Source organism: Symphalangus syndactylus, chromosome 23 (assembly GCF_028878055.3).
Source record: "Symphalangus syndactylus isolate Jambi chromosome 23, NHGRI_mSymSyn1-v2.1_pri, whole genome shotgun sequence".
Classification (NCBI taxonomy): Eukaryota; Metazoa; Chordata; class Mammalia; order Primates; family Hylobatidae; genus Symphalangus; species Symphalangus syndactylus.
In genome coordinates, this window is record NC_072445.2 from 25790911 (window position 1) to 25809774 (window position 18864).

At 45.5% G+C, this 18864-nt stretch overlaps 1 protein-coding gene across 1 annotated transcript in view; it reads right to left on the minus strand.

Moving 5' to 3' along the window:
• Positions 1–18864, minus strand: part of TRAM2 (translocation associated membrane protein 2) — an 81853-nt gene that overhangs the window by 26683 nt on the left and 36306 nt on the right. Inside the window, exon 2 of the mRNA XM_055264455.2 lies at positions 12343–12406. Within this exon, the coding sequence (XP_055120430.1) occupies positions 12343–12406 (64 nt within the window). The remainder of the gene's footprint in view (positions 1–12342; positions 12407–18864) is intronic.

The window sequence follows — 18864 nt, forward strand, 5'->3', positions numbered from 1 at the left end:
ACCACAGCACTGCTTTTAATGGTAAATGAATGGAAACAACCCATGTTGTTTTATCTATAGGGAACTGATAGATATAGTTATAATACACCAGGGTTACTCAACATGTGGCCATGGGCCAACAGCATCAGTAACACCTGTGAGCTTAAAAACACGCATTCTTGGGTCCTACCCCAGGCCTATTGGCTCAGAAACTTAAAGCAGAAATCTGTATTTAACTACACCTCCAGGTGATGCTGACCCAGCAAAAATTTAAAAAATATTTATGTAAGCAATAGAGCGATTTAAAAACAACAGAGAGAAATGAAATCAAGAACAGGTAAAACTGTAACCAGGAGATTTATGAATCAGAATAGCGGTTACTTTAGGAGGGGTGCTGACTGGAACGGGCAGAAGGAAGCTGGGGTGCTGTATCTTGATCTAGGCTAGAGCTGCACAGGTGTGTACATATGTAAAAATTCATCAGCATGGGCACTTGGCTACATTAAACCTCAAAACACGTTTTTAGAAAGCTGATGACGCTCTCTACATATTGATATGAAATGATATCTAGGATACATTATTTGGTGGGGAAAAAAGCCAGGTACAGAAGAAGCGTATAGTATTCCATCAGTAAGAAAGGGCAGGAAAGAAAAATATGCATTTGTATTTGCATAAAACAACACTGGATTGCCAGTTAAGAAATTCTGGGGGAGGTACACAAGACACAACAGGGACTGCCCACAGGGAGTAGGGGTGTGAAAGGGAGGGAGGGCAGGGTGGGAACAAGACTGTCCCTCTGTAGTCATGGACTGGATGGGGCACAAGGAAGCTAGGAAGTGGGAGATACTCTATCTTGGTCTAGGTTCAATTGGTACAAAAAACCTTGACCGAGGTTAGAACTGTACAGGAAAGTGTTTTGATACAGATTTATACTTGAACTGTGTGAATGTATTTCTATTCAAAAAACAATTTTTAAGTAAGTCTTCAAATTCTTCCTGCTTTGTACAGATAAAGTGGTATCTTCTTCTCTACCTTGTTGCTCTATTTTTTTTTTTTCCACAGGGAGCGGGAATGGGCATGAAAAGACCTGGAGCTCACTTCTGGAGCCGCCACTTGTCTGTCATATGATCCGGGGTCTCTCTGTCTTAGTTAACCCTTCTGAACAACGGGATAAAACCATCTGCCTTTTCTCACAGAGCTATACATTGTAAGGTGCTATGCAAATAGATGAAAGTATTATGCCTATTTCCAACAGAAACAATCAGACACTAAAGGAACAGAAGAGTCACTTGCTCTATGCCATGCATGATACTGAGCACCTCTCATGGGAACATTTACTCTTCAGAGTAATCCCAGATATCATCTCCATTTACTGACATGGCAGCTGAGGCACAGAGGTGAGCAGTCGCTGTGCCCCCAGGACCTGCAGCTAGGCAGCAGTGGGGCCAGGACTCAACTGTGCTACTGATGCCAGGGCCAAATCCATTAGCTCCCCACCAGGCCTCTCTGCCTCCTGATGCCCCTTCAAATCACACAGAAGGTGCACTCATTAAACCCTGAAGGCCTGCCCCACTCCCCCAGGTGGCAGGGAAAAAAGAGGAGCTTAAGACAGGCATGGGGCAAGCAGCCTCCAAGGGCAGCATTGTCCCCACTCTCCGGACTACTGGTCTACTCCCTCTGTGGCCTCCCAACCTGGAAGATGTGACCAGTGGTGTTTTAACTACAAGCATCACCATAGTTCTCAGACACAAAAGCATAGATACACACACACAGAGGCTGTTATGGGTTGAATTGTACCTCCATTAAAAAATATTTGGGCCAGGCGCAGCGGCTTACGCCTGTAATCCCAGCACTTTGGGAGGCCGAGGCGGGTGGATCATGAGGTCAGGAGTTCAAGACCAGCCTGGCCAACACAGTGAAACCTCGTCTCTACTAAAAATACAAAAATTAGCTGGGCTTGGTGGCAGGTGCCTGTAATCCCAGCTACTCAGGAGGCTGAGGCAGGAGAATCACTTGAACCCAGGAGGTGGAGGGTGCAGTGAGCCGAGATTGTGCCACTGCACTCCAGCCTGGGCCACAGAGCTAGACTCTGTCTCAAATAAATAAATAAATAAATAAATAAATATATACATATTTTTATACTTGAAGTCCTAATTCAGATAGAGTCTTTACAGAGATAAATTAAAATGAGGTCATTAGGGTGGGACCTGTTTCAATATGACTGGTGGTCTTCTAAAAAGGGAGAAATTTAGACACAGAGACAGACACAAACAGAGGGAGGGTGATGACAAGAGACAGGGAGAAGATAGCCATTTACAAGCCAAGAGAGACCTAGGACAGATCCTTCCCTCACAGCCCTCAGAAGGAATCAACCCTGCTACCATCCTGATTTTAGACTTCCGGTCTCCAGAACTGTGAGACAATACATTTCTGTTGTTTAAGCCCTTCAGTTTGTGGTACTTTGTTATGGCCATCCTAGGAAATACACACAGACAGACATACACACACACACACACACACACACACACACACACACGCCAGAGAATTAAAGATCTGACAGATCTTCAAAGTTACCATTTTAACCCCACATTGCATGCTTTGTAATGTATTTTCTCCATTTTTATAGTAAGGAAGGAAGATAAAGAAAGGATACTTCCATGACATAAAACAATGTAGCAAAGATGAATGAAGGGCTGAAGAGAAGTTGATAAGATCCCGGGTTTCTGCATTGCTTTTTGTTTTTTGGGTTTTTTTTTTGGCCCAGGCTGGAGTACAGTGGCACAATCTCAGCCCACTGCAATCTCTGCCTCCCAGGCTCAAGCGATTCTTGTGCCTCAGCCTCCTGAGTAGCTGGAATTACAGGTGTGCCCCACCACACCCAGCTAATTTTTTTGCATTTTGAATAGAGACTGGGTTTCGCCATGTTGGCCAGGCTGGTCTCAAACTCCTGACCTCAAGTGATCTGCTCGCCTCGGCCTCCCAAAGTGCTGGGATTTTAAGCATGAGCCACCTTACCCAGCCTGCATTGCTTTCTTGATGCACCATTCCTTTTTATAAGGCTGTAACCCTCCCTGTAGCTTTATAGAAAGAAATATACAAGGATTCCTAGGTGCTAGGCACATACTACAGACTCCACTGTACTTCAAAGTTCTGTGGCTTCTGCATACAACATCGCCTGGGCATGACACATGCATTCCATAGGCTTCCTCATGTGAAGAATGCTTACAGCTAGGGGAAGGTGTGAACTTTTTAAAATTCATTGACAGCTATTAAGAAAAAAAAATCTCAAGAATCACATACAAAAAAAATTTTTTTAATTAAGGCTTTTTTTTAAACTTACATGAAAAAAATAACACTTTCAACAAACTCACTGTTAAATTGACAAAAATTATTTCAGTAAAAACAACTGATTAGAAAAAAAAATTATCCAGCTGGGCATGGTGGCTCACACCTGTAATCCCAGCACTTAGGGAGGCTGAGGTGGCGGATCACTTGAGGTCAGGGGTTCCAGACCAACCTGGCCAACATGGTGAAACCCCATCCCTACTAACAATACAAAAATTAGCCGGGCGTGGTGGCAGGTGCCTGTAGTCCTTGCTACTCGGGAGGCTGAGGCAGTAGAATAGTTTGAACCCAGGAGGTGGATGATGCAGTGAGCAGAGATCGCGCCACTGTACTCCAGCCTGGGCAACAGAGCAAGACTCTATCTCAAAAAAAAAAAGAAAAGAAAAGAAAAAAGAAAAAAATTATCCTACCTAGATAGAAGAAATGATCTGATCAGGAGAAATAGGAAAGTGAAGCTCAAGTAAAGATGTGGGATGGGGTCCAAGTCAGAAAGGGTGTGGGGTGAGGTGGGGGGAAGAGCAAGATGATTCACTAGGAGAAGAGACATTTGGGGGCTCAGTGCAGCAGTTCAAAGATGTGGGTCTGCAGGCTCTGGCCACCGTTTCTGCTGACCGCAGGCTTCAGGCTGGTTAACAATCAGCCACAGCCACTGTGGTTCTGCTTATTTAAACCTTACAAGCTCCACACCGAATGGGATAAATTATCTGAGCTACGACAGGGAATTGGATAAAAATCAAGCTGCGTCTGAAGAAGACACTTCTAGGTTGCATGGAGGTGTTCAGTGTGTGAAAATTCATTGAGCTGAACACATGATTTGTCCACCTTTCCGCACAATTGTTACACTTAGTAAGTTCTAGTTATTGGGAAAAAAAATCAAGTCCAGGGCTGGCCATAAGTCCTGCGTCAGAGGCTCCCCATTCTTTTTCAGATGGCCAACCAATAAGGCCAGGGACACTGGGGGCCACGGTTTTTCTCTTACTCATACAAACAGAACCTCAGGGCCAGAGAGGTTTGTGGCTGTTTGGCTCAATAGGGTCAGGACAGAGCCAAGTCTCTACCTCCCTAGTTGGGACTGCCTATGCCCACTGCCCCATTTGATAAACCCAGCTTTTCTAAAGCTTTCCAGAACCCTGGTGCTGTACAGGTGTGAGCACCTCAGCCCCTCCTTGGCTCTCACTAGTGCATCCTTAGGAGCACGAATCAATTCTCTGAGCCTCAGTTTCCTTGGCTATAAAAGGAGCAGGCCAGGCTAGATGAGTCTCAAGTCTCCTCCAGGTGTATGGGCCACTGATTAGGTAGCTTTCATCCGTAATCAAGTATGGCTTCCATCTCCAGAGCCACCGCTGCCCACCTGTCTCTTTCCTTTCTTGACCCCCATGAGCTCATCTTACAAAGAGGGGCTCAGCTTGATATGTGATGTCAATCTTTTAAGTATATGATACAAACAGGAGACAACACTAATTCCTGCCAACCAGCAAAGGGAACAAGAATCATTTTGAGCCCTGGAAAAAGGCCTTTGGCTGAATGAGGTTTTAAAACCATCTGTCTGAGGTTGTTTTGACTGTAGCGAGTCTCATCCTAGAAGAGGCTGAGAGAACAATGGCCAAGCTATGGTGTAGGAGGTTCTCAGGCCTTTCATCTCTGGCTGCAAAACGCAACAGAGCAGATGGTAGTAATAAAGCCAACTGGGATCCTCAGGGCCCGGGGATGGATCCTTGTTACCTCTGATCACCGTAAAACAAACCTTCCTCTGGAAGAGTTCCCTCAACCTCAGCCTTGGTGTTCTAGGTGTGCAGCAGCAGGCAGGCTGAGCAACGTCAAAGCTACCAGAACTTCTGCCCACACTGCCTTACAAACGTGTACATGACTTTTTTTTTTTTTTTTTGAGACCGAGTCTCGCTGTCACCCAGGCTGGAGTGCAGTGGCGCAGTCTTGGCTCACTGCAACCTCCACCTCCTGGGTTCAAGTGATTCTCCTGCCTAAGCCTCCCGAGCAGCTGGGACTACAGGCGCCTGCCACCACGCCCGGCTAATATTTTTGTATTTTTAGTAGAGATGGGGTTTCATTGTGTTAGCCAGGATGGTCTCGATCTCCTGACCGATTGATCCGCCTGCCTCAGCCTCCCAAAATGCTGGGATTACAGGCGTGAGCCACCATGCCCAGCCACCAACGTGTACATGACTTCTTAGGGAGCTGTATAGCCCCAGTTGGAAACCAACTCCACCAATGATACTCCCCACCTCCCCCCACCTTTCCCAGACCACATATTTATAGAAAAACCAAAACTAGAAAAGGACAGAAAGATGCAAATGAGTTACTGGGTTTAGGGGTTTCCCTATCTTACCTTTGAGGTTAGAAGCGCAGGATTATTTGGAAGCCTAACTAGAGATTTTCGCCCACCTCACTTCAAGCCGTGCTTCTCGGCCTTTATGGGACACAGGAATCTCCGGAGCTCTTGTTAAAATGTAGGTTTTGATGCAGCAGGTCTGCGGTGGGGCCTGAGAGTCTGTGTTTCTCACAGGTTCCCAGGTGGTGGTGCCGCCGATGGTGTTGGTCTACAGAAAATCTGAGTAGCAAGCCCTTCAGAAGACTCCCAGGGCTTCCTGTCTATAAGAACTACTGGGGTTGAGGGAGTGGTCATCACTCTGGATTTTGCAGATGGGAGATGGAGATCCAGGTGTTAAGTGTTTCACCCAAGACAATTCAGCAAATTAGTAGCACAACCCAAGACAACCTTGTGGCTAAATGCTTAGCCCATTTGGGCTCAACTGTTCTAGATCAGAAAGGAAGCCAGCAGGCCTGGAATCTGCCTGTGGGAAGAATCAAACTTTTCTTTTCTGGCCTTTATAGTCTATACATTTCTGATCACACACTAGATACTTTGTGGTAGTTTAATCAGAAAGAAGGCTTAGAGTGTGTAATGGTAAGACCTGAAAACACATATTTTATTCCTTACCAGAACCGAGCAGGGTGGATGGTTGTGGCCAGTTAAATTTGAATTTCAGATGAATGATGATTAATTTTGTAGTATAATGCTATCTCATACATAATTTGGGACGTAATTATACTTTTAAAAAGGTATTTATTGTTTATCTGAAAATTTAACTGGCAGTCCTGAATTTTTATTTGCTAATAGGCAAGCAGGAATGAGGAGAGCAGGAAGTTAGTAAAGGAATATTTCCTGCTTCATCACTGTTGTCCTTAAAGAAAACCTCAAGGACGCCAGGGTGGCAGGGGCTCCACCAGGATGCATAAATGCATCAGTGCCACCACTGTGTGCATCTCTCTGAATGAAGCTTAATCTTTTTAACCAGCTGATTATAATGCACAAAATCATAAATTTATAGCTGGTGTTATGAGCTAAATTGCGTCTCCCCCACCTCCACCAAAACTCTGGTTGATGTCCTAACTCCCAGCACCTCAGAATGTGACCTCATTTAGAAACAGGGTCTCTGCAGATGTAGTTAGTTAAGATCAGGTCACCGTGGAGTAGGTTGGGCCTCTAATCCAATATGACTGTGTCCTTATGAAAAAGAGGAATCTGGACACACAGACTGACATGCACACAAGGAGAAGTCCGTGTGAAGACTGGCACTTCACATGTGAAGGAACTACCAGAAGCCAGGAGGGAAGCCTGGACCAGATCCTTCCGAGAAGTGCAGCCCCTCTGCTGGCCCGGTGGTCTCGGGATTCTAGAATCCAGAAGGCTGGGATGGTAAATTTCTATTGTTTCAGCCACTAGGTTTGTGGTACTTTTGTTACACCGGCCCTAGGAAACTAATACTGGGAGCTGGGAAGAAGAGAAATGAGTATAGAAGAAGAGGGAGTTACGGCAAAACAAAACCGTCAAGAAAAAGCCTCATCCACATTACTTATTAGCTTTGTTCCTTAGAACTTGGGAATGTCCGCTGAGGAAGACACAGGGATTTGGAAATGATGGACCCCCTTGTATGAAAACAGTTACTGGCTCTACTAAAATTCAGTTTTAAATGCTGCGTTGAGCAGGTTACACACTACTTAAGGAAGAAACCTTAGAAGTCAGAATTTACCCTGGTTATACAAAAAAAAAAAAAAAAAAAAGGTACATTTCCAAGAGTAAAATACGATCTAAGGAGATTTTGGGGAGGGTTTTAAAAATCACAACCTTAACAGACTTGTTATTGTAAAGTGTTTTTTCCCATGAGAAGTTTGCTTTCCTCCAGTTCTTACAAACCAAACATTACCGTATTGGGTTAGTGATTAAGAAGCTCAAAACAAAATTAAGCAGGCTATCCTGATTTCATTGTCTCTCTTGATTATTTGCTTGTCATATTTCCAACAGCCCCAAATGGCAAGATTTAAATAAAAGATAGGCTACTTAAAACACTTTATCTTTTCTTTCTAAAGTAACTGAAACCCCCTCCATTTAGCATGTACTTCACTGTACCTTTTCCTCTACCCAGGCCTGTTCTGGGCCTGGAGGAGGGTTCCAGGAGCAGAATTCAATAGTCCCACCCTGGGAAAATGCCAAACCCCACTGGCTCCAGTCACGCTGGCCTATGTACAGCTACTAGAACCCGCCGAGGTGTCTGCGCCCTCACTTGAGGGCTTTTGCATATGCTGGTCCCTGTGCCCGGAGCGCTTTCTTCTGCCCAGACCTCTGTCTCTACTCATAACACAACGCAACCCCCACACTCAGAAACATCTTCTGTCACCACCCCTTTGTTTTTCCTTACCACATAACCTTGTACATTTCCTTCATCACCCTGTTACAACTACAATTTAATTCATTGTTTACTTGTTTATTACCTAACTCTCTCTAATAAATGATAAGTTTCACGACATCAGAGATCAGATGGGTTCTGTACATTATTTTACACCCAGACCCTGGCCCACAATGGGCACACAAATATTTGCCTAGCTTGATTAATTAATTAAGCAAATGAAGGCATGACATGATCCACAGTGGCACTCCACTACCCCCACTCCGCCTTACTCAAACACTGTAGGAAGCTTTTTCTGCCCAGAGGGTCTGAGTTCAGCTCTAGAGTGTGCTGTCTATGCTTCTCATGCTGTTGTGAGAAGAATGCTTGAGGATATCACTTGTCTGCCAATGTCTCTGGGAAGGTTTCAAACTCAAAAATCAACCCTCTGATCGTGATCTGGCTTCACAAATAAGCCCTTCTTATAATAAAAGGATGCCCAATCACATGCACATCAACTTTTTTGGTCTCCAGGATAATTCCTTCTCATGGTAAATTAGTAACACAGCTCTGGGTATGTGGGGTATGATCCAGCATCCCCTGTAAGTTGACTTCAGGGAGAAATGTAATGAAAACACCAGCACAATGTTTGATAACTGGCTATCTCTATAGACATTTATAAACTTGCATTCTGATTTTTTTTTTAATCCTGTGCATTTTATATTTACAAAACAACTTTAAATTTAGGGTTTATGGGTCATGAGTATTAAATGACAGAAGGTATTTTGGCAATACATACATAAAACCTTTACATACTACTTAACTCACAAATTCCAGTAATAGGAAGTTATCCTAAGAAAGTCATCACAAATAAATGTAAAACTTTAGCCACAAGAATGTTCACTGTAGTACTATTTACAATAAAAACAGGAAACTTAAATATCCATATGGGGCTGATTGGATAATTTGTGGTAATCCCTATTAAGAAACATCCTGCAGCTTTTCAGAATATCTGGTTGAATGGAATGATAATTGATGACACACAAAAAGGTTCATCATACTATAATAACAAAAAATTGTGTTACAAATCAATATTCCAAAACGTTCTAACTTTAGTTTTTTTCTGGGTGACGGGGTCCTGTGTGACTTTTATCTTCTTATGGTTTTCTGTGTTATAATTTTTCTCTAAGAGTTATATATCACTCACATAAATGTATTTTGAAAAAGTGTTTAAGAATAAATTTTAACTGGCCGGGCGCGGTGGCTCACGCTTGTAATCCCAGCACTTTGGGAGGCCGAGGCAGGCGGATCACGAGGTCAGGAGATCGAGACCACGGTGAAACCCCGTCTCTACTAAAAATACAAAAATTTAGCCGGGCGTGGTGGTGGGCGCCTGTAGTCCCAGCTACTCGGAGAGGCTGAGGCAGGAGAATGGCGTGAACCCGGGAGGCGGAGCTTGCAGTGAGCCACGATCGCGCCACTGCACTCCAACCTGGGTGACAGAGTGAGACTCCGTCTCAAAAAAAAAGAATAAATTTTAACTAGTCACAAAAGGTCAAATACTATATATGATTTCACTTATATGAGGTACCTAAGGTAGTCAAATTCACAGACAGAAAATGGAATGGGGGCTGTCGGGGGCTAGAGGGGGTGGGGAAAGGGGAGTTAGGGTTTGGTGGGCAGAGTTTCAATCTGCAAGATGAAAAGAGTTCTGGAGATAGATAGTGGTGATGGTAGCACAACAATGTGAATGTACCTAATGCCACTAAGTTACACACTTACAAATGGTTACAATGGTACATTTTATGTTATATATATTTTAGAGTTTTTTTAAACTAAAAAGTAAATCAGTAAATCTTGAGTACAGCCAAGTCTCTGTTATTAGGATTTTCAAGAGGCAAGAGTAATAAGCCCAGATTTGACTTAGAACACATAGCCCTGAGCCACATCATCCACGTGCCCTCCAGCACTAGAGTGTGCCCTGGGATGAGCGGGCATCTGTCTGCTTCCTGACCACTGGTGCTGGCCACATGTTTCCTGGCCCACTGAGGGCAGAGATGCTCTCCAGTCTCTTTAGTAGCATGGAGCTTTCTTCCTCTCTTGCCAATATCCCTCAGTTTGACTCTCAGACGAAGAAACTGACTTGGTTGCCCCAGAAAAGCATGGCTTCCTTCCAAGCCTGGCCACAGTGACTGCACGGGATGGCGGGCCCAGGAAAGATTCATGGCTATATCCTCCATGAGCCACAGCTTCAGGAATTTGCCCCCAAAGACCTTTAGCTAGTAGCTGGCAGAGCCAGACAAGGAAAAGAATCTCACCTTAAAGTCAAGACAAGTCACTTCTCTACTATAAAGAGGAAAAGGCTGGGTGCAGTGGCACCTGCCTGTAATCCCAGCACTTTGGGAGGCTGAGGCAGGTAGATTACCTGAGGTCAGGAGTACAAAACCAGCCTGACTAACATGCTGAAACCCCTTCTCTACTAAATACAAAAAATTAGTCGGGCATGGTGGCGCATACCTGTAATTACTTGGGAGGCTGAGGCAGGAGAATCACTTGAACCCGGGAGGTGGAGGTTACAGTGAGCCAAGATCGCGCCATTGTACTCCAGCCTGGGCAACAAGAGCGAAACTCCATCCAAAAAAAAAAAAAGGCTGGGCACAGTGGCTCACGCCTGTAATCCCAGCACTTTGGGAGGCCAAGGTGGGCAGATCACCTGAGGTCGGGAGTTCGAGACCAGCCTGACCAAAATGGAGAAACCCTGTCTCTACTAAAAACATAAAATTAGCCTGGCATGGTGGCGCATGCCTGTAACCCCAGCTACTTGGGAGGCTGAGGCGGGAGAATCGCTTCAACCCGGGAGGCAGAGGTTGCAGTGAGTCGAGATCGCGCCATTGCACTCCAGCCTGGGCAGCAAGAGTGAAACTCCATCCAAACAAACAAACAAACAACAACAACAAAAACAAAAAAAGAATAAAGAGGAGAGAACTAGGTTCAGCAAACAAAAGTCCTTCCTTTGTTCATCAAGAGGCCATCCAGGACTTTGCCACTGAGAAAGGAGTGATACTCAGGTGCTGGTGGCGGGATCCGAGAAACCCAAAGTTGCAGACCTGTGCCCGAGGGCTGGACTCGGCCTTCAGATGTGTTGGTTTGATTTACACAATGTTGACACGCATGGTGTTTGCAGAATTTCTAAAGTAGTTGGCAACATTTAAAAATCAGAGTATTTCTACCTAAAAAGAGATTTCTGTGGATTCTTTTGTGGGGAGTGGAAAAGGAAGCTCTTAGGTACACAGGGTTTACACTCCTATGTGACAATTGGCTGGAAGTGAGCAGCAGCTACTCCTTTAGATAGACCCTCTCTCCTGTCCAGTTCAGCGATTTACCTGCCTGGCCCTGCTGCTCCTTGAGCTGTAGCCCCTCAACTGTACTGGGAACTGCCTGTGAGGCCGCTCTGCTACCTGGCATGATGCTGGCTGGGCTCCCTGTAAGTGCTTGGAAATGCTCAGCCACTATGGGGGAAGCTGGTGATGCAGCAGCTCTAGTCAGTGGGCCTTAACAACAGTCCTGTGACAAGACTTGTGGCTGGACCTGAGGTTTAGTCCTTACCCCAACCTAGTCAGAGTGCAGCACCTTGGGCCCCAACCATGCTTCCATGCACTACCAAAACGTAACATCCTGCCCATTCTCCTCATGGAAAATGTTAAAAGGAAGCCATGCTCTGGAGAACAGATCAATGGTCATGATGCCTCACATCCTGTCTCCAACAAAACTCAATGTTAGATGCTTTGGAGAGAGGAGTAGGAGCTGCACGAGGCACCACGTGGTGCAGCAGGTCCTCTTCTGATGAAGAAGAGAGAGAGCAGAAGAGAGGGAAGTTCTTAGCTGTTAATGCTGCACCACTGCAATCTCAGTGGTGGAGGCTGCCAGAGGCTGGTTTAAATATCTAAAAAGATTGTACACAGCTAGGCGTGGTGGCTCATGCCTGTAATCCCAGCACTTTGGGAGGCCAAGGCGGGTAGATCACGAGGTCAGGAGTTCGAGACCAGCCTGGCCAACATGGTGAAATTCCTTCTCTACTAATACAAAAATTAGCAGGGCGTGGTGGCACACGCCTGTAATCCCAGCTACTTGTGAGGCTGAGGTAGGAGAACTGCTTGAACCTGGGATGTGGAGGTTGCAACGAGCCAAGATTGCGTCACTGCACTCCAGTCTGGGTGACAGAGCAGAGACTCCATCATGGGGGAAAAAAAAATTGTACGCAGATGGGGAAAAAGAAGCTTTCCAGGTCCTTCAGGGTTAACAGGGCCAGGAGAAGATGGAGACCAGTGATTCTTACCTGCTGTAGGCACGCTAATGTTATACTGAGGTAAAATAAATAGAAAGGCAGTCTTGGCTGTGACCTGTAAAACAAAGGAAAAGAGTTCCAGTTTAGCTTTTGGCCACATCAAAAGAAACAAGTGGAAGCTGCTAACTGCCCCTTTTACATCTTAGACCCTCAAACCTCTTGACTGCAGGGTTCCGCCTAATGCAGAGTTAGCACTAGTTTTTGTTCTATTTTTCTTTAATGACATACCTCTCAATACCTGTACCCTCGGACTCAGATGGTATCTAGACTGGTACTCACTGCAGATGAGATGAAACAAGCTGTGCGTGGCAGGACGGGAGCTCACAAGTGAATAGTACAAATCTGTCGGCCATTCATTCATTCAGATATTTATCAGTTTAGTTCTGTGCATCAGCATTGTGGAAGACAGAAACTAATAAATAAAGTCACAACCTTCAAGAAGGTTAGGGCCTAGCTGAGGTTTCCCCAGCACTTTGGCTGCCTGTGCATTGGAGAGCAGCCCTGAAAGTTGACACCTGAGCTTCAGAAACAGAGAATTCCAGCTGCTAATTTCACATCTACCTTACTGGGAGGCATGGGGCCAGAAGTAACATCCCACATTGCTGGTTTGTTTATTTCAAAAACTGCCTTTAAAATCTTAGTTGTGCTGTGAAACAAAAAACTGTGGTTGCCACCTAGTTATGAATGGCCAAATCAGTACTGTGACAGTTTAGCCAGCAGGGGAGGGATGACAAAACCTGGGGGTTTGAAGCTTGGACTCAAGAATCAACTACCTCGGTTCAAATGCCAGCCCTACCATTGTCTTGCTATGTAACTACCAGCAAGTAATCTTATACGCTGAGCCTCAGTCTGCTTGTCCATAAAATCAGGGATGTTTGTAATAACTCAGCTAGTTTGGGTACTACAGACTGGTGTGGCGCTGGCCCAGCTGCTAGCGTTATTCAAAGCTCCCCAGAGGTTTCGGATGTGCAGGTGGGCCTGAGAACCACCATCCACACTGTTCTGAAACCTGCATCAAGGCCAGGTGAGGAGGAGGCCCAGGATCAGGCCTTTCCCAAGCGCCCTCTGGAGACACCTCGTCAATAAAGGGGTGCTGGTTCTTCTCTAACAGAGGTTTGAAGGATGCACATGTAAGGGATAGGGTGGAGGACAAGGACAAACACACTGGACAGTGGCAAAGGCAGCATGGAAATGAGTGAGTGATACATCACAGACGCCCTGTGTTGCCCAGACATGCCAGTGAGAGGTCACTATCCTCAGCTACCTCTAGAGACAACCCTCTCCTTTAAAGAGCAAATCTCCCCACTCCCCTGGTCAACAAGACCCATCCCACTCAGTGGGTGTCATCTACTCTGTACACAGAGATGCAGGACGAGCCTTCTCGTGTCTTTGTGCTGCAGCCTTAGACATGTCCTATCAGGCTTGCGGGGAAAAACCCAAATGAGATTAGCTGAGAGGAGTGATAGAAAACACCGAGCCCTATCCGAATATACAGGTCTTCCTAATCCCCACCCTAAAACCTTATTACCTTTGGTCAAGACCTTTTTCAGTGTTCTCAACCTACCTTCCTGTCCAACTGCCTGTATTTTCTTTAGAACATATGTGCTGGGTTTCAGCCAATACATTCTACTCACTACTTCCTTTGGGGAGTTTTAGCCCCTCTCATTTGTGTCCTATCTTTCCTATACCCACCACCACACACACACAGTTCTCCTGATTAGAATCTCACGCATCCCTTCATGGCCCACCTCAGTTGTAACCTCTGTGAAGCCATTCCCAGCTGTTCAAGGGGCATGATCTCTGCTTGCCGGATGCACTGTGTGCCATGCTCTGCTGTTTTTATCATTTCCATACCCTTGTTCATAGTTCGCATCAGGCTCTCACCTCCTCCACAGTTCTCATCGGACTCCTCACAGTCCCACAGGCAGGGACCGTGCTGTCCTGTCCCATTTATCCTCGCAGCCCCTCTTAGGTAAGGAGCCCAGATGCACACGGTAAGTGCTCAGTAACGGCTCGTTGCTTAAGATGAAAAATCAAAAGCCAAGTCAGCTTCACTCAGCTTTACTTATTCCCCCCTCTGTCATGGGAGCTGCCCCAGTGCCATCATTCAGGCTGTTCTCTATCACCAATGGCCTTCTCTGTGAGACCTGTCCAGGCACTAAGCCACCTGAATCCAGCTCTGCCACAAAGCCCCTCCTGACCACACTAGCCATGTTGGCTCTCCCTGTCTGAACTCTGCTCATATAGGTCATTCCTGGCCCAACCACCTAACACTTCATATTGTCTGACATGACTCCTCTGAAAATAAACCTCATCTTCTCAGCCTGAAATCCCTGTGAAGGAAGATCAGAGGAGTTGGAAGAAATGAGAGAAAGGAGGAGCCAGGAGGAAGGCAGGCAGGCATTAACCAACACTCTACTCTGCCTAGGCACATATCTCCCACTTGATTTCATTCGGGAAATGCACATGTCTTTTAGAGCACAGGGTGGAGTGGACCTCTGTGGGGCTTGGGCTGTCTGCCATCCATTCTCCTCTCTTAATGGCACCAGGGTTTCCTGAGGGAAGCCTCTCTCCAGCTGTGTGTGGGCATCGGATGTGTGTGGGCATCGGATGTGTGTGGGGTCACTACAGGGGATGGGAGGATGGAGGGGATAGAACCTCTCCTCAGGGCAGGAGCCGGGCCAACCGGACACCCTCCCCTGGGCTCTGGATCTTGGGCGGGTATGAGGAGGTGCTGCTGGCCCCCAGAGAGCCTCCTTCAGTTGGCCAGGGTCCACTTCTAAGACACATTACCATTCAATGTGAAGAGCGCTGGTGTTCAACTTCGGCTGCACATTAGAATCCCTGGGGGAGCTTCTAAAATCTCTCTGCCTGTGCCACGCCCCAGCCAATTAAACCAGACTCTTGGGGGCATGGGCATTTTGTCAAACTCCCCAGAGCATTCCGATGCGCTGCCAAGTCTGAGAACTTTTGCATTTTTTTTAAAGGAAGATAGACATCTGGTATGTGGGCTCTACATATATTCTTGCCCTCACCCAACATATACAGTTAACTGTCATCATGCACACGAGTTATGTTCTCTCAAGTCACTGCAAACACTGAACTAGTGAACACTGAAACCTTGCTCCTGGGAGAAATACAGGGTTAGGTTTCTGCAAGCCTCTGGTCCCATTTTTGTCAACAGATCAATTCATAACCTTGTTTTATGTGTGTTTCTGTTTAAAGGCACCTAATTTAACATATATTGTTGATTCATTAACATGGAATTCATGGCCAACAGTGCTATAACTCATGCCAAAATAAAGCTTATCTAACCACATATGCTATCTCCATGAGGCACATCGTAGTCATCCTTCGCTTAGGACGCTAGACAGCACTTCTGCATGACAGTTGGGGGCCAGTTTTAAATAGTGAAATCACCAAAAAGCAGCATAAAAATGCAAAAAATGTGGCACTAAAGAGACTGAAAAGGACATCTGTCTACAGGATGAGAGCCGGAACGGGAGGCAGAGTGTCGCCTTGTTTGGCCTCAACTGGGAATGTGAGTGTTGGGCAACCCAAAAGTGTTTGCAGCTCTGCACATCTCTGTGAATGACCAAGGAAGCTGATTTGGGGGTTACAAATAAATCTCAGCAAGTAAGCGAATTTGCAAAAACAAAATCCACAAATAATAAGGATCAAACGTATCAGGGCAAACCTGAACGTCGGCAACATGAGGGCCAAGATTTTTTTTCTTTTATAACAACTGTATTCAGGTATAATTTACACAACAACAACAAAAAAAAACATCAACCATTTTAAGTGTACAGCTCTAAAGCATTTATCTTTATTTTTAAACTGTCTCTTCCTTGGGGAAACATAAGCTGTAGGGGCGTGGCGATCTGACCTGCCTTGATGATCTGACTTGCCTTGTTTGAGGCGCACATCCATGGACGGCTTCAAACTGTCCCAGAACAGAGTGGCACTCAGCAAATGCTTAAATGAACACAGCAACTAAGCAGGAGAGAGTCGGTGCTGTGCTCAGCTATCTGACCCTCATCCTGTCATCTGTCCACGATTATTCTTCTATGTATGTCCTCTCTCTCTCGGTCTGTCCCAGAGCTGGGTGAATAGTAGGTTTCTCATCAATTCCTATTTGACAAACTCATACTGTAAGCAGCTATAATATTTAGTGACTGCAGATGAATGCTTAACGTGTTTTCTGAACATGATTCTGAGAGAACAGGATCTACGACCATAATCGTGACAAAAATACTAGATCCCAGTATTTTTCCATCCCTAGCCCCCCTGGTAGTAGCAGCAGAAGCCATTCTAAAAAGTGCAACTTTCTCTGTAAACAGCCATGCTTGCTCCCACATTACCATGACTCAACAAGATGGTGTCAGTTTCCCTGGTTTATAGATGAAAAAGCCAAATTTGTGGCACAGAGAGATAAAGTAGGCTCCCGAGACCTCACAACTATACAAGCAGAAAAGGCAACATTCAACTTGATTTTTTAAAAACCTTGTCCTAAAAACAAACTTAGGAGGTGCACAATACTGCACATAGAATAGAATGGTAATGTAAAATGGAAGCAGGAAAGAACACAAAAAATATGCATTTTAGGCAAAGAAAAGCAAGGAATGAGGCTGATCCACAAAAACGCATTCCAGGAAGTCCTACTCATTGGCTAAAGGTGGCCAGAAGTTTGGCTCCAAGCTTTTCTGCAGCCACCTGAAGGAGTGATCAGCTTCTAGACTGACCACGTCCATCCATTAAAAAAGCAAAAAGCACTAGTCAAGAGCAGACTTACTTCTTCAGCCTTCTTCTGTGCCTTAAAAGGTCCTTTAGCACCCCAAATCTTCACTCCATGACCCTCTCCCGACCTCAGACTACGGATGAGACCACTAACAAGTCCCTCTCTGCGAGCACCAGCTGAGTTCCTATAGCACACAGGGCTGAGAACCAGGAGCCTATTAAAAATGTCATTCCAATTATTTCTCATCCCTCTAAGGCTGTTTATAGGAAACACTATTGAGTTTAATAGCATTTTAAATGCCAAGCTCAGTGGGTAAAAGGTTAAAAGTGACAACGTGCTAATACACTAATGTAAAAGGAGAACACTGAAGTATGTAGGAAGGGTCACATCACACACACACATATACACAGAGAGAAAGAGACAGTGAGAAAGAGAGAAAGTTTCATTAAATTTTTAACTAAAACAGGGCATCAAACACAAAGGCAAAGGCCTTGAGCATGCTTGTGTAGCCATAACAAACCAAAACTGTTGCACATGCCATGCTGTATTAGGGGCACATGAACCTGAGCTCTTGGCTGCAACTAGACCAAGGATGCTGGTGAAATAGCCGCTTCCAGCTAAGCATGGTGGATGTGGATTCCAGTCCCAAGTCTGCTGTGGGCCAGCTGGGTGACCTTGGGCAGGACGTTTCACCTCTCTAGACCCGTTCACTCATCCATTAACAACGACAACAACAGTTAATGTTATCAAGTGCTTAGTCGGTGCCAGGCATGAGTCCGAGGGCTTCACATAAGTCTATCTCATGTCATCCCCACAATGACCCTACAAGATAGGTACTAATCATGTCCCCATTTCACAGATAAGCATGGGAGGGATAAAGCAAAGGAGCAGCTCAGAACGAATGTCCTTAAAGGTCCTTCTCACCCTCAGCTCGCAAAGGCAAACTTTACCTGATTCTACTTACTTTCCAATGCCCAAAACGCAACCTTACACTGACAAACTTTCTAAGAGGTCTTTCCAGAAGTTTAAAATATATTGTTGCTTCTTCAACTCTGTGAAGATAAGGTCTGGGTATCATCTATGTCTGACAGAGCAAGAAAATAAGGCCTCTCGGGTTAATCCACCACCTGCCAGCCACAGGCACTGGGTACACCTAGGCTTCCAGATGTCCAGATAGGTTCTCCTTTCACTGCAAGTTGTTAGCCGGTCACCAAAGATGAAAGAGAAGAACTGTGATGAAAGCAGTTTCATGGCTTCTCCTTTAAGTATTAAATCCTTTGGTTCGGTTTATTGTTTTTTGTTTTTTTTTTCTTGGCAGACACATCCATGCATTGGCACTTGGAAGGGGCTGTGTGGGCAGACCAGCCCCTGGGGGCAGACAGGGTACAGAAGGCCTTATTTTCACAGGAGCAGCTCTGCTCTTAATGACTTCTGTCCCATGGACACCACCCCTCCCACCTAAAGGACAAAACACAGAGACACATATGTCCCACGACTGACAGCGAGGACCCGCATTTTTTCTTCCTGAGAAACACAGGGTAAAGCCAAGTGACAGGTCCTGCTGAGGCTGGGAAACTAGGTACCTAAAACTTCCCTTCTTCTCCCAGCTTGGCCTGTTTTTGGAAGCCAAAGGGTCTTCACTAAGGCTTTCCCCAGACTGATTTTGCATCTTTCTGCAGAGGAAGTGAATAGGAAAATTTCAGGCAGACAAGAAAACCTTGGAAAGTTACGCCCAATTGGTGGGGAAGAGATTTTCGGGTTTTGTTTTTTTTTTT